At 43.2% G+C, this 26018-nt stretch overlaps 1 protein-coding gene across 3 annotated transcripts in view; it reads right to left on the bottom strand.

Annotated features, from left to right (window-relative positions):
• Window positions 1-4076: 4076 nt before the first annotated feature.
• The window catches only part of TM9SF1 (transmembrane 9 superfamily member 1), a 39163-nt gene continuing 17221 nt past the window's right edge, over window positions 4077-26018 (bottom strand). For all 3 annotated transcript variants that reach the window (XM_073632789.1, XM_073632791.1, XM_073632786.1), the window contains 4 exons: window positions 23325-23925; window positions 23060-23245; window positions 5455-5728; window positions 4077-5100 (listed from right to left, as the gene is read on the bottom strand). In XM_073632789.1, the coding sequence (XP_073488890.1) occupies window positions 4707-5100; window positions 5455-5728; window positions 23060-23245; window positions 23325-23925 (1455 nt within the window). In that variant the 3' untranslated portion in view covers window positions 4077-4706. The remainder of the gene's footprint in view (window positions 5101-5454; window positions 5729-23059; window positions 23246-23324; window positions 23926-26018) is intronic.

Here is a 26018-nt window from a genome sequence, read left to right on the forward strand (position 1 = left end):
ACTAGGCACGCAGCAAAATGAATAATTAAAATACAGGGAGGGTGCACACAATAATGTGAACACAAGTATTTGTTTTATTCCTGTATGCTACACTGAAAAAAATGTTTCTTTTCTTTTTTTTAATGCTCTCTAGGTTGTATGCCAGTTTATTATAAATTGTGCTTAGCAGCTGTTAGTACAGTGCCTTGAAAAATTATTCATACCCCTTGAACTTTTCCACATTTTGTCATGTCACAACCAAAAATGTAAATGTATTTTTTGGGATTTTATGCGATAGACCAACACAAATTGGCGCATAATTGTGAAGTGGAAAGAAAATGAATGGTTTTCAAATTTTTTACAAATAAATATCTAAAAAGTGTGGCGTGCATTTGTATTCAGCCCCCTTTACTCTGATACCCCTAACTAAAATCTAGTGGAACCAATTACTTTCAGAAGTCACCTAATTAGTAAATGGAGTCCACCTGTGTGTAATTTAATCTTAGTATAAATACAGCTAAAGCCCTCAGAGGTTTGTTACAGAATCTTAGTGAACAAACTGAAGGCCAAGGAACACACCAGACAGGGTCAGGGATAAAGTTGTGGAGAAGTTTATAGCAGGGGTAGGTTTAAAAAAAAAAAAAAAAAATACTGAGCTTTGAACATCTCACGGAGCACTGTTCAATCCATCATCTGAAAATGGAAAGAGTATGATAACTGCAAACCTACCAAGACATGGCCATCCACCTAAACTGGCAGGCAATGCAAGAAGAGCATTAATCTGAGAAGCAGCAAAGAGGCCCATGGTAACTCTGGAGGAGCTACAGAGATCCACAGTTCAGGTGGGAGAATCTGTCTACAGGACAACCTTTAGTCGTGCACTCCACAAATCTGGCCTTTATGAAAGAGTGGCAAGAAAAAGCGAAAGAAAGCCATAAGAAGTCCCCTTTGCAGTTTGCAAGAAGCCATGTGGAGGACACAGCAAACATGTGGAAGAAGGTGCTCTGGTGAGATGAGACCAAACTTGAACTTTTTGACCTAAAAGCAAAACTCTATATGTGGTGGAAAACTAAAGCCCCATACACACTATCAGATTTTCTGATGATTTTTGTCTTCAGATTTACCAAAACCATGTAGTGCAAGGGCCTGCCTGATTGCATACAAACTCCTAAGGTTTGACCTCATATTATGTGGTTTTGGTAAATCCTGAAGGAAAAAAAATCAGCAGAAAATCTGATAGTGTGTATGGGGCTTAACACTGCACATCACTCTGAACATACCATGAAACATGGGGGTGGCAGCATCATGTTGTGGGGATGCTTTTCTTCAGCAGGGACAGAGAAGCTGGTCAGAGTTGATGGGAAGATGGATGGAGCCAAATACAGGGCAATCTTAGGAGAAAACCTGTTAAAATCTGCAAAAGACTTGAGACTGGGACGGAGGTTCACCTTCCAGCAGGACAACGACCCTAAACATACAGCCAGAGCTACAATGGAATGGTTTAGATCAGGCATGTCCAAAGTCCGGCCTGTGTTCCACTTTAATACGGCCCCCCTGGTAATTTGGAGATATATATATATCTATATATCTATATATAGATATATAGATATATATATATCCCTTTTGTGGCCCCCAGGGCCACAAAACATATATACTGTATTTATCGGCACTGCCTTGGAGGGGACAGGGAGGGGGCGGGATGAGTGCCGTCAGATTACATACAGAAGAATCTCCTGTTTACTCGGCGGCATCTGTAATAGGAAGTCCCGTCTCCTGGGCTGCCATTGGACTGTTCTTTCTATCATAGGAGGCGGGACTTTCTATTAAAAAGGCCGCCGAGTAAACAGGAGATCCTCCTGTATGTAATCTGTTGGCGCTTGTCCTGCCCCCCTCCCTGTCCCCTCTGAGGCTGCAGATGGGCATCGATCAGGCTGCACTGATGGCAATGGTAAGGCTGCATTCATGGCAGTGGAGAGGCTGCATTCATGGCAGTGGAGAGGCTGTATTCATGGCAGTGGAGAGGCTGCAGATGGGCACTGAACCTTATTTTGTTTCACAGTTCTTTATTTAAAATTTTATTTTTTCCCTGAAACTTCCCTCTTAAAGTGAAGGTGCGTGTTGTACGCTAATACGGTCTATCCAAATAACGCGCCCAAGCTCATCCTTAGTCCTATGCGGCACTCAGGGATTCTTGGGGGCCACAAAAGAGATTATATATAACCACGAAGGCAAGAGAGTTCTTATTGGGCAGTGTATTAGTGCTCGTACGAACACATTTAGACCGAATTTTAATGGTTCAAAGAATGTCAGGCAAAATGGTCGGCCCTCGCGCATGTTCACTTCATCAAATCTGGCCCTCTTTGAAAAAACTTTGGACACCCCTGGTTTAGATGGAAGCATATTTATGTGTTAAAATAGTCCAGTCAAAGTCCAGACCTGAATCCAATTGAGAATATGTGGCAAGACTCGAAAATTGCTGCTCACAGAAACTCTCCATCCAATCTTAGAGAGCTTGTGCTATTTTGCAAAGAAGAATGGGAAAAATGTCACTCTCTAGATGTGCAAAGCTGGTAGAGACATCCCCAAAAAGACTTGCAGCTGTAATTGCAGCGAAAGGTGGTTCTACAAAGTATTGACTCAGGGGGGCTGAATAAAAATGCACGCCACACTTTTCACATATATGTAAAACCATTTATCAATTTCCTTCCACTTCACAATTATATGCCACTTTGTGTTGGTCTATCACAAAATCCCAATAAAATAAATTTACGTTTTTGGTTGTAAAATGACAAAAAGTGGAAAATCTCAAAAAGGTGTGAATACTTTTTCAAGGCACTGTATTGTATGGTCAAATGGGTGACTTGTCAGACTTTGAAAAAGGACAAATCATTACCTATTTAGACAATTTTACTGATATTGTTAAGAGTACCAGTCTTCACAGTTATAACTGCATAAACAAAAGCATGGCAAGATAAGCAAAAGAATAGTGGGCAAAAAACAAACACAATTGGCTGGTAAACAGGGACCCTGTTTTCACAAAAACTGTCTGCAGAGAACATAAACCCAACATCTATGAAGGAGCTGAAAACAAAGTTAAAATTCAGTTTGGTTGTCAGCCACTATTTTTCTTTCCCAATAAAGTCTTGCACATTATGACCAACTTGCCCTCCTCCAGCAATGCGAGGTCCACACTCAACTTGACCACTCCATCATTACTTCCAAAACTGGAATTTTCTTTCTTCAGCCATTTTGTGTGCAGTGATGATGCATCACCTGCAGATTTGCACCAGAGTTATGCTGCACTGCACATGCACCACAGGCAAGTGTAAAACTTCACAAAAATTGATAGCAGAAGAGACATACAAATGGACTGATCTACCAAAAGAGTCAATAAAGCGTGTGAATATTCACTCTAAATTATCCACTAATGTAAAAAGCAAACTCCAGGTTACCCTTTGCATTTGCACATCACTAGGTATGCAGCGTGAACAGGAATTTGCTTTCACATGATTGAATAACTGAACTGAATAATTATTGAGCGAACATTTTCAGCTCCTTCAGTAAACCAGCCTTAAAGTCTGTAAAACCGAAAAACTATATTATTCTTAATTTTTTTTTCTGAGATTCTAGTTCTGCCCAATTTAAAATGTATATGACTGTTAGATGCATGGGAACCCTATTCAAAGAGAAAGTTGTAATTTTCTGCAACATTTGCTTTAGGCTTTGTTATTATAGATGTAAATAATATTTAGCAGAGCTCTATATTAGGACATACGGTCATACAGAGTAAAATCTACCCGTTTTGGGGTGCCTGGTAGCCACAGCCCCACTGTAATTTAGTCCACTGACATATATCGAAGAATACATTGTGTGCGGCTATATGCACTTAACCACCGGCACTAAGGTTTTCATGCGTATGGGTGGATTTTTCATAATGTTAACATTTCCGTGCGTGTCAGCGGCTACATGGATATAACCGCACATAATATATTTTGCAATATACAGTATACCACTGGGCTAAATAATGCTGGATCTGTCACTAGCAGGCATCTTAATGTCTGTGTGCAAAAGCTTTTATCAATAAAGTTATTCTCAAACACTTTTTTTTTTTTTTTTATTTTGTAAAAAGGAAACCAAAGATATAAATATATATATTTTTACAGAAGTCCGGTAGAGTGCAGGAGACTGTCTGAAAAGAAACAGGCCAGAGAAAGCCCACAAGACCATCTTACAAAACTAACAGACCAGAACAAGTGTTCAAGCCACAGTGAGGAGTCTTCCAATGATTTTTAAAAGGCAACCAAAACTTTCCCTTATGTTCGAAAATGACATTTCCAGACTAAGAACTTAATTTGCAGCAACAATGTAAGATCAAATAAAGACAGCAAAGAAGCCTTTGCAAAAAGACAATTTTAGCGGTATAAGAGATGGGCATGAGTGGAATTAAACAATCACCAGGGAGACAGCTGTCCATTACTGAGGTTTCATGGAATTTTCTGTAACAGTTTATTGCTTTGTTTACTTGCATCTCCAGTCTCACTGCTGCATGTTCCTCTTCTTAGGTAGGTATCTCTGCGATTTTATATCCCCATGCTCCACTTGCATCAATCTGTATCGGAGTGGCCTTTGGAGCAGCAGGTACAGGATCTTCAGCCTCTTCCTCTGTGGTTGGTCCATTATTCCACATATAGCATTTATAGCACAAGTGATGCGCCTGGCTCATGATTTTAGTCCATCTTGAGGTTTACATATATGTAACGGATAAACCGAAGCGATGCTGTGAAGCTGACAGTTCCAAGCATGAGAAAGAAAACATATGCGGTTAGGAAAGAGTACCCAAAGAATTCTACACTTTGAACCACCCCTGACATGTTAGACCGACGCCAGTAGTAAAAGACGGAGTACAGAAAGATAAATGCTCCAGTAGATCCTGTGCTTAGAATTGATCGCCACCACCACCGATAATCTTCACCTGACAGCTGGAAGTATGTCAACGCCACAGAAATACAGGCGCCTACGCTCAGTAGAATGGCAAAGACGATGAAAAGAATCCCATACAAAGTGTACTGCTCTCGGCCCCAGACAGTAGCAAAGATGTAATACAGCTCCACAGAGATTGCACTGTAAAGAAACACACAATTAATGCCAAAGAAACAATATAGAAAAACACAACTGTTTACGAATCAACATGCATTTGTAAGCGCTACCTAAATTTAACCTTAAAACAGGACTAAAGTCTTACGAATTTTTAACATTAATGCATTCTCTGCATTAAAAAGGTAAAAAAAAAAACCCACCTGATTTCAAAAGGAGAAATTGAGGGCAGTGGAGCCATAGACTTCCGCTGCTGTCAAACTCTTGCAGAGAGGGACCAGAATACTGCATGCAATTTTTTTCCCCTTGACGTACCGCTTTAAGCCCAATTATTATTCTCAAGTTACTAAGGCAGTGCAAGGTACAATTAAGCATAAATACCTAAAAGGTAGGAAGCCTCCAATAGCCATGTGGACTGGCGCTGACTTATACCAAGGTTGGCGAGGGATTTCTCGAGCAATGTTCTTGGTTCGACACGGAGCCTCAAAGTTTCCTGCACTATTTTTACCAAAGATACCTCCAATTACAGTGAGAGGAAATCCAACCAGGAGCCATACAGTAAGCAGCAAGAGGATTGTGGTTGCTGGAAGAGCTTGTGTTGAGCCATTGGCCCAGTGAACTGAATTCACAACACTCCAAGTCAGGAAAAATGGAGCTGCAATAGGAATGTAAAAATCTGTATTAAAATGGGATATCACAAGAAAAAATTACATGATAAACATTTATTACAATTCAGTTATTTTAGACATTTATATATTAGTAGGATATTTGAATTACTAAAATGTTCTTGATTTTCAGTTTATTGCATCTATTTTTTGGCAATTGTAAAACCAATGTTATAAAACAATAGCTTGGAGGCCTTTTATCACATACCATAGACACAAGAAAAATAAAACTGAACCAAAAGGGTCTGTGGTCTTATTCAGAATACAAAATTATACATACATACACAGTGTACAGCTTGTATAACAGTGTAAATTTGCTGTCCCCTCTAAATAACTCATCTCCAATATTTTTATATATATCTGGTGGAGAAAAGGAGTGCCACATCAGATGCAACCCTATATATATATATATACTTAGTGTGTGTGTGTGTGTGTGTGTGTGTGTGTGTGTGTGTGTGTGTGTGTGTGTGTGTGTGTGTGTGTGTGTGTATATATATATATATATATATATATTAAAAAAATATACACACACACGCATATTATATATACATACACACATATACATACATACATATTATCTCAGAAATGTGAGTACACCCCTCACATTTTTGTAAATATTTTATTGCATCTTTTCATGTGACAATTACACTTTGCTACAATGTAAAGTAGTGAGTGTACAGCTTGTATAACAGTGTAAATTTGCTGTACCCTCAAAATAACTCAACACACAGCCATTAATGTCTAAACCGCCAACAACAAAAGTGAGTACACCCCTAAAAGAAAATGTCCAAATTGGGCCCAAAGTTTCAATATTTTGTGTGGCCAACATTATTTTCCAGCACTGCCTTAACCCTCTTGGGCATGGAGTTCACCAGAGCTTCACAGGTTGCCACTGGAGTCCTCTTCCAGTCCTCCATGATGAAATCACAGAGCTGGTAGATTTTAGAGACCTTGCACTCCTCCACCTTCCATTTGAGGATGCCCCACAGATGCTCAATAGGGTTTAGGTCTGGAGACATGCTTGGCCAGTCCATCACCTTTACCCTCAGCTTCTTTAGCAAGGCAGTGGTCATCTTGGAGGTGTGTTTGGGGTCGTTATCATGGTGGAATACTGACCTGCGGCCCAGTCTCTGACGGGAGGGGATCACGCTCTGCCTCATTATGTCACAGTACATGTTGGCATTCATGGTTCCCTCAATGAACTGTAGATCCCCAGTGGCGGCAGCACTCATGCAGCCCCAGACCATGACACTCCCACCACCATGCTTGACTGTAGGAAAGACACACTCGTCTTTGTACTCCTCACCTGGTTGCCGCCACACACGCTTGACATCATCTGAACCAAATAAGTTTATCTTGGTCTCATCAGACCACAGGACATGGTTCCAGTAATCCATGCCCTTAGTCTGCTTGTCTTCAGCAAACTGTTCGCAGGCTTTCTTGTGCATCATCTTTAGAAGGAGATTCCTTCTGGGACGACAGCCATGCAGACCAATTTGATGCAGTGTGCGGCGTATAGTCTGAGCACTGACAGTCTGTCCCCCCCACCCCTTCAACCTCTGCAGCAATGCTGGCAGCACTCATACGTCTATTTCCCAAAGACAACCTCTGGACATGACACTGAGCATCTGCACCCAACTTCTTTGGTCGACCACGGCGAGGCCTTTTCTGAGTGAAACCTGTCCTGTTAAACCGCTGTATGGTCTTGGCCACGTGCTGCAGCTGAGTTTCAGGGTCTTGGCAATATTCTTATAGCCTAGGCCATCTTTATGTAGAGCAACAATAATTTTTTTTTTAGGTTCTCAGTGGGTTCTTTTGCCATGAGGTGCCATGTTGAACTTCCAGTGACCAGTATGAGAGGGAGAGAGAGTGATAACACCAAATTTAACACACCTGCTCCCCATTCACACCTGAGACCTTGTAACACTCACGAGTCACATGAAACCGGGGAGGGAACCATGAATGCCAACATGTACTGTGACATTTTCACTTAGGGGTGTACTCACTTTTGTTGCCAGCAGTTTAGACATTAATGGCTGTGTGTTGAGTTATTTTGAGGGGACAGCAAACACACTGTTATACAAGCTTTACACTCACAAATTTACATTGTAGCAAAGTGTCATTTCTTCAGTGTCACATGAAAAGATATACATACACACACACACATTTATTTTTTATAATAGTAAATTAGGTGTCGAGTTAGTCACTTTAAGGTCATCACATAATCTTCCCTCCATGAAATGATTTAAATCCGCGCACAAAGCAAGGTCCATAAAGACATAGATAAGCAAGTTTTGGGGTGAAGGAACTTGACTGGCCTGCACAAAGCCCTGACCTCAACCTGACAGAACACCTTTGGGATGAATCAGATTGGACACTGCGAACCAGGCCCCTCATCCACCATCAGTGCCTGATCTCACAAATGCGCTTCTGGAAGAACGGTAAAACATTCCCATAGACACGCCCCTAAACCTTGTGGACAGCCTTCCCAGAAGAGTTGAAGTTGTTGTAGCTGCAAAGGGTGGGCCAACTCAATATTGAACCCTACGGACTATCACTGGGCTGCCATTAAAAATCATGTGCGTGTAAAGGCAGGTGTCTCAATACTTTTGGTAATTTAGTGTATACAGTTAAGGGGGGCAGGTAGATATTACAAATCTGTGCAGCTCTGTAAAATGATCATTGATTGTATTGTTTTACCTGTAGGCCATCTGGGGTTCCATCAGAACCCAGGTTAAAAACTCCTAGTTAGCTACTCCCACGTCCTTACCTCTTGCTTTTCATAAAATCTGACCTAGGCACATATATCTGTAGTGTTTACTTATCCCTCTCCAAAGCTCTGAGTGCTGTGTTTTTCTGCTGCTCAGTTCCTCTGTTATCAGCATGATAACATCTGACAAGTTCTCTGACATGAGATAAAAGCAGCTGGAATGTTGTGTCAGGGAGGGAACTTAGAGATAAATAAGCAGAGGGCTTGTCTATTCAGACTGCAGCTCTGTAAGTTTCTTTTTTTCTCTGCCTATGTGGAAGGGGGTGTGCCTTTCCTCCAATCAGCTCTCACACAGGGTATGCCCAGGACTTCACACCCACTGCTCAATGATGAAGAAAGATTTGTAACACAATGTGTACTTTCTAAAGAACATAGAAAAGGGAAAGACAGCAGATATACATGTAAAACTTATGTAGGGAGATTTGTTTCATCCCTGTGCATCATCTGAGGCTGTTCACTTCACTGGGTATAGGAATGGGTTTTACAACCACTTTAATTGCACACAGATCACTAAATTCTTAAATTCAGATTATAAGTTTTTGTTTAGGTGGTACATGCTACCACACAGACTGGGCAAATTTATCCAGGGTGCCCGGGACTGTTGCTTTTTGGGATGCGGAGTGGCTACCACTTTAGTGGGAATGCCCTAGTATAAAAGGTTTCATCACTAGGGTCTACCAACTAGTTTATACTGTCCTAGAGACTTTAGTATCCCTAGGAATCAGTCAAAAGCTTTATTGAATTTTAAAATGTCAGAATGCACCCTAGACCATTTTCTTAATTTAAGAAGGTCTTGAATCTGTGGATCACCCATCATTTTGGGGGTGATTTTAAACAAGTCTCTATGGATGATTTAATGCTTCATAGTCACTTTGCATGTGGACATCTGTACTGGCCTAACTCCAATTCCTTATCCTGATCCCTTTGCTCCCTTCTTCCCTCTCCCCACTCTGCAAGCTTGTTATTTTCTTGCTTCTCTCTACCAGTCAGCCTGCTCTCCTCCAAAGATCAGACTTGTCCTGCACCAGCCAGCACAGTGATGAGGCTTTAAAAAAGGACACATTAGTGAATAAGCAAAAAAAAAAACCCCAAGGGAGGTGATTCTCAAGAAGAGAACAGAGATTAGAGGAGAGCCAAATAAGGGGGTGGGGGGCATGTACAGTTCAGGTGAGCCAATCATACATTTACATTGGATGACCTACAGACATAAAATGATAGTTAAGACAATCAGCAACCCTGACATATCTGTGTCCAAAATAGTTGGTGTTGGGAAAGGAAAACAGTGCCTTGAAAAAGTATTCATACCCCTTGAAATGTTCCACATTTTGTCATGTTGCAACCAAAAACGTAAATGTATTTTATTGGGATTTTATGTGATTGACCAACACAAAGGTGGCACATAATTGTGAAGTGAATGGAAAAGGATAAATGGTTTCAGGGTGCATAAAAAAAAAAAAAAAAAAAAAAAAGAAAAAAATCAATAAAAATGTAATAATTTAAAAATCTGATTTTTAACATGTTTATCAAATTTATTTTATACGTTATACGTTAGAGCTACAGAGGAGGTATTTTGCTAGAATTATTGCTCTCGCTCAGATGATCGCGACGAAACCTCACATGTGTGATTTGAACACAGTTTACATATGCGGGCGCGACTTACGTGTGAGTTTTCTTTGCTGCGCGAGCTCGTGGGGACGGGGCGCTTTAAACATTTTTTTTCCTTAATTTTTTTATTTATTTATTTTTACATTGTCACTTTTGAAAAAAAATGGATCACTTTTATTGCTGTCACAAGGATTGTAAACATCCCTTGTGACAGTAATAGGTGGTGACAGGTACTCTTTATGGAGATATCGGGGGTCTAAAAGACCCCAAATCCCTCCTTTGCACTTCAAAGTTCTCAGATCACCAAAAAACGGTGATTCTGAATACTGTAAATATTTTTTCTTTAAACGGCTCCATTGGCAGGCGAGTAAACCGGAAGTGACGTCGCTTCCGTGTTTACACGAAGACGACTGGAGGGAAGCTGTTTCCGGCTTCCTTCTAGTCTCACTCTAGCTGGCGGAAGTGCCGGATCGAGCATCGGGGTCTCCAGATGGGATGGGAGGCCCAGGAAAAGCGGCGCAAGGGGAGGGGGGGGGGGGGGGGGGCGCTCCTCCATGGTTTAAAGCCGGCTGCATCATCCCGGTATAAGCCTTTAAAGCTGAGGTCGGCGGGAAGGGGGTTAATAAAATGCTTTTGCAGTAAAAGTCTATCTAGGATACATTAATAATTTTATTTATTCAGCATGAAATTGAGCTTAGTTATGTAGCACAAGGCTGTATATTCTGCAATAGTTACGTTTTTGGTAAACTCATTCAATGATTCAAAGCTCTGCAAGCTGAGATAACATGCACTGCATTGATGCATTCACACAATTTCACAGTAACCATGAGATAAAACAAAGTTCAGAAATATTTCTTTAACCCATGTTTTTGCAAATCTATACTACAAACTGTATGATTGAATCAGTTCTGATATCGCTGTTTTAACGCTGTTTTACTAAACAGCTTATTCTTATTCAAGAATAAGTCCTTACATTTAAAGAGCACCTGTCATATTAGATCCATCATGGCAGTGCCAGTTAGTGGGCATCTACTCACCTGCTGTCGCAACACCAGCTGTCCCCTTAAAGTGAATGTGGCTGTCAGAAGAGGAGCCGCTGCAGGACAGAGATGACAGTTGCTCTTTAAAAATTATGATTTAAAATCGAGTTGATTTAAATCAAGTCTTTTTACTAGTGATTTAACAACTTGACCACTGGGCACTTAAACCCCCTTAACCGCTTCCCGACCGCCTCCTGTAGATTTATGTCGGCAGAATGGCAAGGCTGTGCAAAGTAACGTACCCGTACGTTACTTTAAACTTGCCGCTGTGTGCGCGCCTGCCACGATCTCCGTGAGTCGGGTCGCGGGTCCCGCGGACTCGATCGCCGCAGGGATACCCGCAATAGCCTCACGGAGAGGACGAGCGGTTAGATGCTAATGTAAACAGCATATCCCGTTCTGCCTAGTGACAGTGTCACTGATCTCTGCTCCCTGTCACCGGGAGCAGAGATCAGTGACGTGTCACACACAGCCCATCTCCCCTACAGTTAGAACACATCCCTAGTACTGACTTAACCCCTCCCTGCCCCCTAGTGGTTAACCCCTTCACTGCCAGTGCCATTTACACAGGAATCAGTGCATTTTTATAGCACCGATTGCTGTATAAATGACAATGGTCCCAAAAATGTGTCAAAAATGTCCATGTCCGTCATAATGTTGCAGTCACAATAAAAATCGCTGATCGCCACCATTACTAGTAAAAAAAAAAAAAAGATGAATAAAAATGCCATAAAACTATCCCCTATTTTGTAAACGCTATAACTTTTGCGCAAACCAATTAATAAACGCTTATTGCAATTTTTTTTAACCAAAAATATGTAAAAGAATACGTATCGGCCTAAACTGAGGAAAAAATGTTTTTTTATATATTTTTTGGGGATATTTATTATAGCAAAATGTAAAAAATAATGCGTTTTTTTCAAAATTGTTGCTCTTATTTTGTTTATAGCGCAAAAAAAAAAAAAAAAAAAAAAAAAAAAAAAAAAAAAAAAAAAAAAAAAATCGCAGAGATGAACAAATACCACCAAAAGAAAGCTCGATTTGTGGGGAAAAAAGGACGTAAATTTTGTTTCGGAGCCACGTCACATGACTGCGCAATTGTCAGTTAAAGTGACGCAGTGCCGAATCGCAAAAAGTGCTCTGGTCAGGAAGGGGGTAAATCCGGGGCTGAAGTGGTTAATAACCAGACCAATTTTCAGCTTTTGGTGCTCTCACATTTTGAATGACAATTACTCAGTCATGCAACACTGTACCCATATGAAATTTTTGTCCTTTTTTTCACACAAATAGAGCTTTGTTTTGGTGGTATTTAATCACCACTGGGTTTTTTTTTTTTTGCGCTATAAAAGAAGAGAGACTGAAAATTCGGTAAAAAAATGAATTTTTCTTTGTTTCGGTTATAAAATTTAGCAAATTAGTAATTTTTCTTAATAAATTTTAGCCAAAATTTATACCGCTAGATATCTTTGGTAAAAATAAGTACAAATTGGTGTATATTATTTGGTCTTTGTGAAAGTTAGAGAGTCCAAAAGCTATGGTGCCAATATCAAAAAATTGATCACACCTGAAGTACTGATCTAATTTCTTGAGACCCTAACATGCCAGAAAAGTACAAATACCCCCCAAATGACCCCTTTTTGGAAAGAAGGCATTCCAAGGTATTTAGAAAGATGCATTTGGAGTTTTTTGAAGTTGTAATTTTTTCCCACCATTCTTTGCAAAATCAAGATTTTTTTCTTTTTTTTTTTTTCACAAAATTGTCATATTAACAGGTTAAGTCTCACACACAGCATATGCATACCACAAATTACACCCCAAAACACATTCTGCTATTACTTCCAAGTATACCACATGTGAGACTTTTACACAGCGTGGCCACATACAGAGGCCCAACATGCACGGAGCACCTTCAGGCGTTCTGGAGTGCCCAGGCCAATTCTGACATTTCTCTCCTACATGTAAAAATCATCATTTATTTGCTAGAAAATTACATAGAACCCCAAAACACTATATATGTTTTTTTAGCAAAGACTCTAGAGAATACAATGGCGGTCGTTGCAACTTTTTATCTCGCATGGTATTTACGCAGCAATTTTTCGAACGCGTTTTTTTTTTGGAAAAAAAACTGTTTTGTGCTTTAAAAACAAAACAAAAAACAGTAAAGTTAGCCCAATGTTTTTGCATAATGTGAAAGATGAAGTTATGCCGGAGTAAATAGATACCCAACATGTCACCCTTCAAAATTGCACATGCTCGTGGAATGGCGCCAAAATTCTCTACTTAAAAATCCCCATAGGCGACGCTTTAAAAATTTTTACTAGTTACATGTTTTGAGTTACAGAGGAGGTCTAGGGCCAAAATTATTGCTCTCACTCTACCGATCGCAGTGATACCTCACATGTGTGGTTTGAACACCGTTTTCATATGTGGGCAGGACTTACGTATGCGTTCACTTCTACATGCGAGCACACGGGGAAAGAAAAATTTTTTATTTTTTTTATTGTTCATTTTACTTTGCTTATTTTAGTTTGACACTTTTTTCCAAAAAATGTATTTTTTGATCACTTTTAGTCCTATTACAAGGAATGTAAACATCCCTTGTAATAGAAATATGGCATGACAAGTCCTCTTTACAGTGAGATATGGGGTCAATAAGACCCCACATCTCACCTCTAGGCTGGGAAGCCTGAAATAATAATAAAAAAAAAAAGATCCTGGCTTCGATCATAGCTGTGAGTCTGTAGAAGCACCGGAGGGGGCGGGGGGGGGGGGGGGGGAACGTCGCCAGAGGCTGAGTACAGCCGAGCATGGCAGAGCATGGCAGGGTATGGCGTTGTATTGCAGAGTATTGCTGGGTATTGCACATGGTATTGCACAGAGTATTGCAGGCTATTGCAGAGTACTGCAGGGTACTGCAGGGAACTGCAGAGTATTGCACAGGGAACTGCAGAGTATTGCACAGGGAATTGCAGAGTTTTGCACAGGGAATTGCAGAGTTTTGCACAGGGAATTGCAGAGTTTTGCACAGGGAATTGCAGAGTTTTGCACAGGGAATTGCTGAGTTTTGCACAGGGAATTGCTGAGTTTTGCACAGGGAATTGCTGAGTTTTGCACAGGGTATTTCTGAGCATGGAGGGATGGATGGATGGCTGGATGTGACTGCACATGTCACAGAGCAGCGCTGTGGGCACTACACATCCAGCCCACAGCGCTGCTGCCATCCGATCCCTCCCCCTCTGTACCGATTGATACGGAGAGAGGAGAGAGGAGAGAGGAACCGACATCATGACACATGGTAAACGGCCGCAAATAGCGGGGATTAAGTCGACTTGTGTGGCGAGCATTTGTATTCAGCCCCCCTGAGTCAATACTTTGTAGAACCACCTTTCGCTGCAATTACAGTCTTTTTGGGTATGTCTCTACCAGCTTAGCACATCTAGAGAGTGACATTTTTTGCCCACTCTTCTTTGCAAAGTAGCTTAAGCTCTATCAGAGTGGGTGGAGAGCGTCTGTGAACAGCAATTTTCAAGTCACAGATTCTCAATTGGATTTAGGTCTGGACTTTGACTGGGCCATTCTTTTACGAAAGGTTTTATTGATAATCATAGCAATTTCACAGTTTAATAATGAAGAGAGTGCATCATGAATAAACATAACATAAAATGTAGCATCTTATAAATAAAATAAGTTTGCTAGTAAATCGAAGAAAAGCAAAACAGTAAGAATATAACAGAGGCTGAAAACAGTTGTACGTTGGAAACATGAAAGTGGTTGGACACACAGGAATGCCCGTAGGACCGCGTCCGATTTTGAACAAATACTTGAAGAGTTTATCTCAACGGGGGCCTAACTGTAAACAGTCCTGAGTATCTATCCATGTAACTATCTCATCCAAGGCTATGCCCGGTGGCCAGATGGATTCTTAGAAGTAGAAGTATTGAGAGGGAGGTTAAAGAAGAACTAGCGGTTGAGATTAGCTAAGAAGGGGAGGAATAAAGAACAGGAGGTAAGGAGAGAAAAGGAAAAAAAGGGGGGAGGGTGGGTCCTCGCGGTGGGGAGCAAGAGTGCATTAAATCCGAAGAAGGGTGGCATCAAATCTGGTGGGTTTAGTATATCGACCCATGGTCTCCATACCTTCAAGAACTTATCATGAGTGTCCGAAAGGACAGCAGTCAGCTTTTCATTAACCATTATATCGTCCATGTGATTCTTAACTGCCTCAAAACTTAATGCCTGTGTCTTCCATGCCCTAGCTATCATTAGTTTGGTTGCAGTTAAGAGATGCAGTTGGCGCTCAGGGAGAAACAGTTCTGTAATTGGGTTGCAGAGAAGTGCTTCATATGGATCTTTTTTGAGGTCAGCATGGAGTATGTTTCGGAGGAGGGAGTAAACTCTGATCCATAACCTGCGTACCCTCGGACAGGTCCACCAGATGTGCGTCATTGTGCCCTTCTGGGAGTACCCTCGTAAACACAGGGGGGAGTAGGCTGGAATGAAACGGGCCAGTCTAGCCAGTGTGTAGTACCACCTGTACAGTACCTTATAGGCATTTTCTAAAAAGATGATGTTCTTTGAGCATTTGGATATCGCAAAAGTCATGACCTGCCAGTCCTCCAGGTCTAGCGGTTTTCCTAGTTCCCTTTCCCATTGAAGGTGATAGGACCGTGTCGGTGGTTTTTTAGAGGTAATAATAGAGGAATAGATCAGTGATATTAAACCTTAGGTTTGGGGTCTTGCTCAAAGGGGGTCAAAGTATAAGGGGTTGGTCGAAATTGTATAAGCCCCTGGAGAAAATGGCGAATTTGTAGGTAGCTGTAGTGTTCGCGTAACAGGAAATCATAAGAGGAGCGTAGAGCCTCAAATGATATTATCCTAGTGGGGGTAAAAAAGGAGTGGATGTCTGTGAAACCGTTAGCCTTCCACCAGGAGAACTGCTGGGGATTTTCGCAGCCTAGGGGGAACAATGGGCACTGGAGAAATTGAAGTAAGGGTAGATGAGGAGAAATCAGGCCAGCCGAATACATGACCGCGTCCCATATGTGAAGGGAATGGGCCAGACATGGCCCCGTCACGAGAGGGCGATGTGTGGAGGGGAGCCAGGGCAACAAGGATATGGGTGTTGGGTGCGAGTCCACTAGGTCTATAGTGGCCCATAGCGGCATTTGGTGTTGTGCATGGAGTTGGGATAACGGGGCTATGTTTGCAGCTATGTAGTAGGTTTGTAGGTTAGGGACTGAAAGTTCTCCATTGATTTTGCGGGCATATAGTATTTGCTTATTGATCCTGGGACGGGTAGAACCCCACACAAATTTCAGGATTTTACGCTGATGTATTCGTAGGACATGCTGCGGAATCGGGACCGGTAGAACTCTAAAGAAGTAAAGTAATTTCGGGAGGTATGTCATACGAATTGCCACGATCCTGCTGAACCAGGATAATGGGAGATGAGCACAGGAGGACAACATCTCCGTCAGCTTCTCAAGTATAGAAGGAAAGTTTGCCTTATAGAGTCCCTCTTAGGTAGGGGTAAGCCGGATCCCCAAGTAGGGTAATGAGGTCAGCCATTAGAACGTAAAGTTTTTTAAGGTTATCAAGTCCGAGGGCCAAAGATTGATTGACATGGCTTTCGATTTGGTGGGGTTAACGGACAAGCCAGAGAGGGAGGCAAGAGAGTCTAGTAAAGAGAACAGGTTAGGTAGGGTGATTCTAGGGTTTGTTAGTGTTAGAAGGATATCATCTGCGAACAGTGATATCTTATGAGGTGTGCCTGCTATCTCAACAGCAGTTATGTCCGGGTGGGATCGGATCGCCTCTGCCAACGGTTCCATGGCCAAAATAAATAGAAGTGGGGAGAGTGGGCAGCCTTGCCAAGTTCCCCTCCTGATGGTAAAGGGAACTGATTTGAAACCATAGTATTTGAATTTAGCCTGGGGGGAGTCATATAGTGCCATTACCCATTGCAAGAACGACGACCCGAAGCCATAGTGGCTGAGTATCGTCATCAGGCAAGGCCAGGACAAAGTGTCAAAGGCCTTGTTCATGTCAAGAGACAGTAACATAGTTGCTATAGACCGGCTATGGGCTATGTGCTGAAGTTGCATTATACGTCTAATATCGTCTCCTGCTTGTCGCCCCGGAACGAATCCCACCTGGCCCTTTTTGACCAGGCGTGGTAAGAAGGAGTTTAAACGATTGGCCAGGATCTTGGTCAGTATTATAATGTCTACATTAATAAGCGAGATGGGCCTAAAATTGGTCCAAGACAAGTGGTCACGGTCGGGTTTTGGAATCATAACAATATTGGCGGTTAAGAGGTTAGGAGTGAGTGCATGTCCATCTTTTACAGCATTATACATAGTCGTTAGATGGGGGGCTAAGACGTCTGCCAACTTCCTATAGTAAAGGGCCATGAAGCCATCTGGGCCTGGACGTTTGCCTACTTTCAGTTCTTTTATGCCCTGTAATACTTCCGTTAACTGAATGTCTCTGTCCATTAATGAAGTGTGTGTATCGGACAGTTTAGGCAATGTCAGTCCTGTCAGGAAGGATGTCAGGTCTTGGGTAGGAGGCTGAGTGGGGGGGTTGTAGAGGGTGGTGAGGCGGTGCCTAAATTTATCCAATACTTTCAATGGGTTACCTGTGAGGACATTATGTCTAGTGCGAAGAGAAATAGGATTGTGTTTTGGGGTAAAGGTGTGCAGCCTATTGGCCAACATTGAGTTAGGTCTGTTGGCTTTGGCATACCATTTCTGGCGGGCCCAGCGTAATGTACGTTCTGCCTCTTCAGTGAGGCATAGGTCCAGTTCTATACGCGCTCCATCTAATAGTTTACGAGTAGCCAGAGTAGGGGACTGTTTAGAAATTGTGGATAGGAAGTCTAGGCGCGCTTCCAAAGAGTGCCGCATTGCTATTCGTTCTCGCTTGCGTTTTGCTGCCAGTTGCATTATATGCCCCCTGAGTACTGCTTTGTATGCTTCCAAGAGCGTCACCTCGGAGGAAACCGACCCAGCGTTAAGCCTGAAATATTCCACTGAGGCTTGACTAATATCGGTGAGGACTTCCTTAAAAGATAAAAGTGAGTCATTCATAGTCCAAGGGGAATATTGCGGTTTGCTGAGTAGTGAGTGGCATATGACCAAAACAGGGTCATGGTCTGTCCAAGAAGCAGCTAAAATGGAAGCAGACACAACCAGAGGGAGATGTTTCCTCAGAACGAACATATGGTCAATTCTGGAATGGGAATGATGAGGATGGGAGTAATGGGTATAGTCCCTGCCAATGGGGTGTAACTCAATCCAGATATCTACCAGGTCATGACTTTGTAAAGAATGCGTAAACTTTTTTGCATCGGGTGATGGAGCTTTGTGTTCCAAGGGGTACTCGCAGGGTTCAGCGTAACATTAGAGTCTCCCGCTAAGAGGAGAGTGCCTCTATGGTGGGACTGCAACAGGGAGCAGATATGGGAGAGGAAAGTTCCCAGATTATTATTTGGAGCATAATAAGTTAGGATGGTGACCTCCGTGTCCTGAACAGTGCCTTGTAGTAAAAGGTACCTACCATTTGGGTCAGCAATCTCTCTACTGCAACTGAAGGGGACTGACTTGTGTATGGCAGTCAAAACACCCCTCTGTTTAGTTGGGCCATTAGCCAGAAAAACTTGAGGGTACAGGGCATCGAAGTATTTGGGACAGGAAGAAGATGAGAATCGGTCTCCTGTAGACATGCTATGTTGACTTTCTGTTGCTTAAGATATTTAAACACTTTAACCCTTTTTTGGGGGGAGTTCATTCCCTGCACATTCAGGGATAGCCAATTAAGTGTCATGGTACATGGGAAGTTAGCCATAAAACTAAAGGGAAAAGGGAGGTAGAGAGGGAGTGAAACAAAGAAAAGAACAAGGTAGAAGGGCATACTGTAGTACATACAATGGCCAGTAAAACATTGTAGCATATAGTAATGAAAAAGTGTGAGTGCAACTGGTTGTGGGGCTAAAGGCCCATAAGGGGGTTGGATGTTGGTCAGGACTAATGTCCCAACCAAGAGCCAACACATGGGGGGAGCAGTGATCCAACGGAACCGCTCGGCATCGTTATATTGTAAAATTAACCGTAAATCTTTAAGCACAAGACCTGGTGCACCGCTTAAGGCACTAAAGAGGAACACAAACATCCTAAGATATGTGGTTGCCTTTTATCATAGGTCTCCCTGTCGCCCTGGGTTCCCCTCCACTGTCGAGGAGGCCCATGGCGAGCGAGAGACCAAAATAACATTGAGCTAGTCCCATATGGCTACCAAATAAATAAATCTATAAATCTATCTATCTATCGATATAGATATAGATATAGATATAGAGAGAGAGGCAATCAATCGCAATAAAAAAAATGTAAATCACAACACTAACCCACTCACCTCCCAGCGGGTACGGGAGAATACTCTCAGCAGTCAGCAGCACATTGGCGGCTTCCGGAGGGCTGAGAGAACCAGCATGTTTGCATCAGGTAAAAAACAAAACTCGACAGAGCAGGATAGAACAAAACAGAACCTGTCAGAATTCTGTTATTCCGCTGTTTAACAGGGTGTGAGTGCACCCCCCTACAGAGGCGGCAGTAAGCAGTCAGCTGAACACTCCGCGGCAGCCACGTAGGACCCCTGTAAAGGGGGCCAAAGTGACATGCCATATTGAGGGCTCAATGTCTTGCGTCAGTGAGACTGACATATCCCGGAGGCACCATCTTGCAGTTGGGGCTCCTCAGGGGGGGCTTGACTGGGCCATTCTAACACATAAATATGCCTTGATCTAAATGTTTCCATTGTACAGTAGGTGACCACGATATTGTGTCAATCTCCCCGCTGTTATCGGCGAGATTTGACACCTGCGAGCCCCGTTGCAGGAGCCAGCGCCGAGCTGGCTCGCTTATCGGAAATGAGCGGCAAGCATTGCTGACAGGTGTTCGGTATGAATCATGAGGTGGAACGCCACGCCAAATTTTAAATAAAAAACCGGCATGGGTTCACCTCCAAGAGCATACCAGGCCCTTAGGTCTGGTATGGATTTTAAGGGGAACCCCCTACGCCGAAAAAACGGCGTGGGGGTCCCCCCAAAATCCATACCAGACCCTTATCCGAGTACGCAGCCCGGCCGGTCAGGAAAGGGGGTGAGGACGAGCGAGTGCCCCCCCCCCTGAACCCTACCAGGCTGCATGCCCTCAACATGGGGGGTGGGTGCTTTGGGGAAGGGGGGCGCCCTGCGGCCCCCCCACCCCAAAGCACCTTGTCCCCATGTTGATGAGGACAAGGGCCTCTTCCCGACAAAAAACACACTAGACAGGTTTTTAAAGTAATTTATTAGGCAGCTCTGGGGGTCTTCTTCCGACTTCTCCGCTCTCTCCAGCCTCTTCTCCCGGTGTCCGGTTCTTCTGCCGGGCTCCTACGCTATCTTCTGCTCTTTTGCCACTCTTTTGCTAGCTGTGGCCTGGTCTTCTCCGTCGTCTTGTTCCCTCTTATCTTCTTCCGATGTTGACACGACGCTCTCTCCCGCTGTAATGCCATGTGCGAGGTACAAGACAACTTATATAGGCATGGGGCATGGTTACCGGGTGATGTCATCCGGTGACACCGCCCCTTATGATGTCACAGTCCCAGGGCATGATGGGACTTATGTCATAAGGCGCGGGGTCACCCGGTAACCACGCCCCATGCCTATATAAGTCGTCGCGCACCTCGCACACGGCATTACAGCGGGAGAGAGCGTCGTGTCAACATCGGAAGAGAAGAGGGAGCAAGACGACGGAGAAGACCGGGCCACCGCTAGCAAAAGAGCAGAAGATAGCGGAGGAGCCCGGCAGCAGAACCGGAGAGCGGGAGAAGGACCGGACGCCGGGAGAAGAGGCCGAAGAGCGGGAGAAGAGGTCGGAGAGAGCGGAGAAGTCGGAAGAAGACCCCCGGAGCTGCCTAATAAATTACTTTAAAAACCTGTGTAGGGTGTTTTTTTGACACTTTTTTTCCCTCAGGTGAATGGGTACGGGTACGATGTACCCCATACTCATTCACATAGGGTGGGGGGCCGGGATATGGGGGCCCCCTTATTAAAGGGGGCTCCTGGATTCCGATAAGCCCTCCTCCAGCAGACCCCAACAACCAACGGCCAGGGTTGTCGGGAAGAGGCCCTTGTCCTCATCAACATGGGGACAAGGTGCTTTGGGGTGGGGGGGCCGCAGGACACCCCCCCTGCCCCAAAGTGCCCACCCCCCATGTTGAGGGCATGCGGCCTGGTACGGTTCAGGAGGGGGGGGCGCTCGCTCGTCCCCACCCCCTTTCTTGACCGGCCGGGCTGTGTGCTCGGATAAGGGTCTGGTATGGATCTTGGGGGGACCCCCACGCCGTTTTTTCGGCGTAGGGGGGTTCCGCTTAAAATCCATACCAGACCTAAGGGCCTGGGATGCTCTTGGAGGGGAACCCATGCCAGTTTTTTATTTTAAATTTGGCGTGGTGTACCCCCTCATGATTCATACCAAACACCTGTCAGCCATGGTTGGCGCTCATCGAGAAAGGAAAAAACACATTTTTCCTTTCCCGATGAGCGAGCCAGCGCGACATGCACAGTACCCTGTCACCGAGAACCAGCACGATGGGATTGCGCTGGAAACACATTCAGGTACTGTAGCTCTGGCTGTATGTTTAGGGTCGTTGTCCTGCTGGAAGGTGAACCTCCGCCCCAGTCTCAAGTCTTCTGCAGACTCCAACAGGTTTTCTTCTAAGATTGCCCTGTATTTGGCTCCATCCATCTTCCCATCAACTCTGACCAACTTCCCTGCTGAAGAAAAGCATCCCCACAACATGATGCTGCCACCGCCATGTTTCACGGTGGGGAGGGTGTGTTCAGGGTAATGTACTGTGTTAGTTTTCTGCCACACATAGCATTTTGCTTTTAGGCCAAAAAGTTAAATTTTGGTCTCATCTCACCAGAGCACTTTCTTCCACGTTTGCTGTAATGTTTCCATAAAGGCCAGATTTGTGGAGTGCACGACTAATAGTTGTCCTGTGGACAGATTCTCCCGCCTGAGTTGTGGATCTCTGCAGCTCTTCCAGAGTTACCATGGGCCTCTTGGCTGCTTCTCTGATTATTTCTCTCTAAGCCTGGCCTGTCAGTTTAGGTGGATGGCCAAGTCTTGGTAGGTTTTCATTTGTGCCATACTCTTTCTATTTTCAGATGATGGATTGAACAATGCTCTGTGAGATGTTCAAAGCATGAGAAATTTTTTTTTATAACCTAACTCTGCTATAAACTTCTCCACAACTTTATCCCTGACCTTTCTGGTGTGTTCTTTGGCCTTCATGATGCTGTTTGTTCACTAAGGTTCTCTAACAAACCTCTGAGGGTTTTACAGAACAGCTGTATTTATACTGAGATTAAATTACACACAGGTGGACTCCATTTACTAATTAGGTGACTTCTGAAGGCAATTGGTTCCACTAGATTTTAGTTAGGGGTATCAGAGTAAAGGGGGCTGAATACAAATGCACGCCACACTTTTCAGATATTTATTTGTAAAAAAAAAAAAATTGAGAACCATTTATCATTTTGCTTCCACTTCACAATTATGTGCCACTTTGTGTTGGTCCATCACATAAAATCCCAATTAAATAAATTTATAATGTTGGTTGTAACATGACAAAATGTGGAAAATGTCAAGGGGTCTGAATACTTTTTCAAGGCACTGTATATGACTAGTAATCAGGCAAGTTAGAAAAGCTGTTGAGACAGGTTAGCTGGGATTAATAGCATCTTCGTTTCCCTTGAGGATGGCACATCGCTTAATTCTATTTCAAGCTCACTGTTAGTGCTAGTAGGACAATGTTACCTCTATACAAGTGTACATAAACAAATATATATGAAAGTGTTTTACCTGAAAAAAGGCTGGTAGTGAGTACAATGTTCCAAACCCAACGATCTCCACCCAGCTGTCGATAGAAATTACTGGACATGTAGCCAGAGATACAGCAAGTGAGGGCGTAAAGTAATATGGCAGCAGAATTTATGGCACCATGTCTGTGCACATTAAACATTCCTAGAAGAACCATTACAATGATACCTATGGGAAAGGAGGTAAACGTTAATGAATGAGAAAAAAAAAAAAAAAAAAATGCATTTTGAATGCCTTTAGCTATTACCTGTTCCAAGTGCAAGGAATTGGGAACCTACTCCAAGTATGGCACACAATAGACTTCTATGTGGGGGAAAGCGGAAAACATCTGTGTGAATAATCTTCCATCCATTGTCACCTTGTTCCATGTCATCTGTCCCTTCTTCATCTAGATTGTACCTTGCCAGATCACTTTTGAGAACACGCATTAGAATGATAACCACAAAACCCAAAAGCAAAAAGACTAGTACCATGGAATTAATGATAGAGAGCCAATGAATCTCCAGACTTTTTGGGAAGAAACTGGTGTCCCTGAGACGGTCCCCACGCCTTTCATAAGTCACAATGGTTGGGAACCAACGTACACTATAAGTATGGGTCAAGCTAAGTGGCTCCCTGACATCATCTAAGCTAAAAGGCTTCACATCTCGAACACTAACATTGGCAAATATGATACGGTCCTCATTATATTCAATGTTGAAGTCCAAGTGAGACCACAAGCCAATTTTATGAGTGTGTGGCAGGAAACCACTTTCCTCCATGTAGCCTACAAAGCCACGGATCGGTATGTCATCCAGCACAAACTCGAAATAGTAAAGTTCTTCAATGGCTTGACGAAGTTCATCTACCTTGAAGGAAAAAAAAAACAGAACACCATAAGACAACAGAACATTTCCATACACAGAACACCACTTTACAAAGAGTAAGAATAAGATATGTAAATTTACATAAAATTACAGCGATAATATTGATGAAAAACCTTTAAATAAATGTACATGAGGGGACAACTCTTACATCAACAGACACACTTTCGAAAAAATGTGCTATCTGGCCATCATTCAAGACTATTATATGCTCCTAAACAGACCTTCAAGAACCAGAAACATGCATCATTTTATACCCACTTCACCAATGCAGGCCAGAAGAAACAAGATCAGAACATCGCTGAAAGGCTGAAGAAATGAATCCACACAATGGTCCTCGACATGGCACTGGAGTAGATCAACATTAGAAATCTCTATTGCCATCCATCTTAGTAGACCCTATGTGCTGCATGCTGAATAGCCAGGTACAGTACCCAGAGAAAGACTTCCTTTTAGTTTAAAGTTTTCACTAAATTCTAGGCCACAGATAATGACATAAATAAATCTATTGATGAGTTACAGGAAAAATGAAATTCATACCCAGCAAAATTAATTCAGTAAAATGTTTCTTAAATATATTTATACAACGTACCCTCCTAGCCAGACTCCTTAATTACAAAGACAAGGAAGTTGTGCTCCGCCAGGCAAGGGAACGGCGCAACATACAGTTTAATGGAGCACGCATTTAATTTTACCCTGTCTACTCTGCAGAAGTGCAGCGCCGCAGAGCTAGATTTGCAGATGTTAAAAAGAGACTTCAACAGCTCCAAGCTACATATGCTATGCTGTTCCCGGCAAGACTTCACATTACGGTTAGAGGACAAGCACACTTCTTTGAATCGGCGGCAGATGCATCTGCATGGATTGATGCCAACGAAAATGTTATTCGCCAGACCAGGAGGGCGGCAGCGGAGGAGGACTGGAATCGCATTCCACTGACCCCGGAGGTGGGGGGGGGGGGACACAGTGAAAGCTACCTTTTCCCTGTTCCTCTTCAGGAAGCTGGCAGTTTGGCTGGGAGACGAAAATATTCTCTCTCCCCAGTGGTGCGAGCAATGTGAGTTTTACAAAATCCACAAGTTTAACAGGAAAGAACTAGGTTCTTGAGGTTTACCAGTTGGGCTGCAACCCTATGTTTTCTTTGTCCATTGCAGACCAACCAGTTTGGTTGGAATTCTCTGGCCAGTGAATGTTTCTTATGTCACACAGAAATGGCGACTCTACTGTTCTTTGTTTACTATCTTTCTTTAAAGTTCAACCAAGACATTGCTATGATTCCAGAACTTTATTTCACTCCACACCACTGCATGCTTACCGTAGGGTTATGCCTTGACACCTACCCAATGCACTGTGTCCAACATGTTACTGTGCATTCAGGTATACTATGCTCGGCTGAGCAGGAATGTACCTTATCCCTGGGCACGTAAGGCCTGGGTTCTTTTTTACCTTACTACAGATACTTTATTGTTTCTAGATGAACACTGTCCCTATACTAGTGATGGCGAACCTTGGCAACCCAGATGTTTTGGAACTACATTTCCCATGATGCTCAACTACACTGCAGAGTGCATGAGCATCATGGCAAATGTAGTTCCAAAACATCTGGGGTGCCAAGGTTCGCCATCACTGCCCTATACTATCTTGGAACATTAGGGGTCTCCAGGACCGGCTCAAGCTTACCATGGTGACCACTGTCCTCAGGAAATACTCACCGGCTATTTATGCCCTTCAGGAAACTCACTTAGTCCCAGAGACGGTATCTTGTGTTAAATTTTCATGGGTGGGATGTGCGTACCATTCCACGCACACCTCATATTTCAGGGGGGCGAGTGTCCTGGTACACCGATCAGTGTATTTCCACGTATATGACAAACTGATTGATACTGAGTATGTGATCTTGTTATGTAAAATTCACCAACTGAAATGCATTTTTGCTGCTTTATAAGGTCCCACCTCCTCAGAGGCATTGAGGACCCTTTTGGCATTCCAGCTAGGCAACCCCGACCTACCCCTGATTGATGTGGGAGACTTTAATTGCTATATGGACCCTGTCCTGGATAAACATCCCCCTCCGGTGA

The sequence above is a fragment of the Aquarana catesbeiana genome, linkage group LG01, assembly GCF_042186555.1.
Source record: "Aquarana catesbeiana isolate 2022-GZ linkage group LG01, ASM4218655v1, whole genome shotgun sequence".
NCBI lineage: Eukaryota > Metazoa > Chordata > Amphibia > Anura > Ranidae > Aquarana > Aquarana catesbeiana.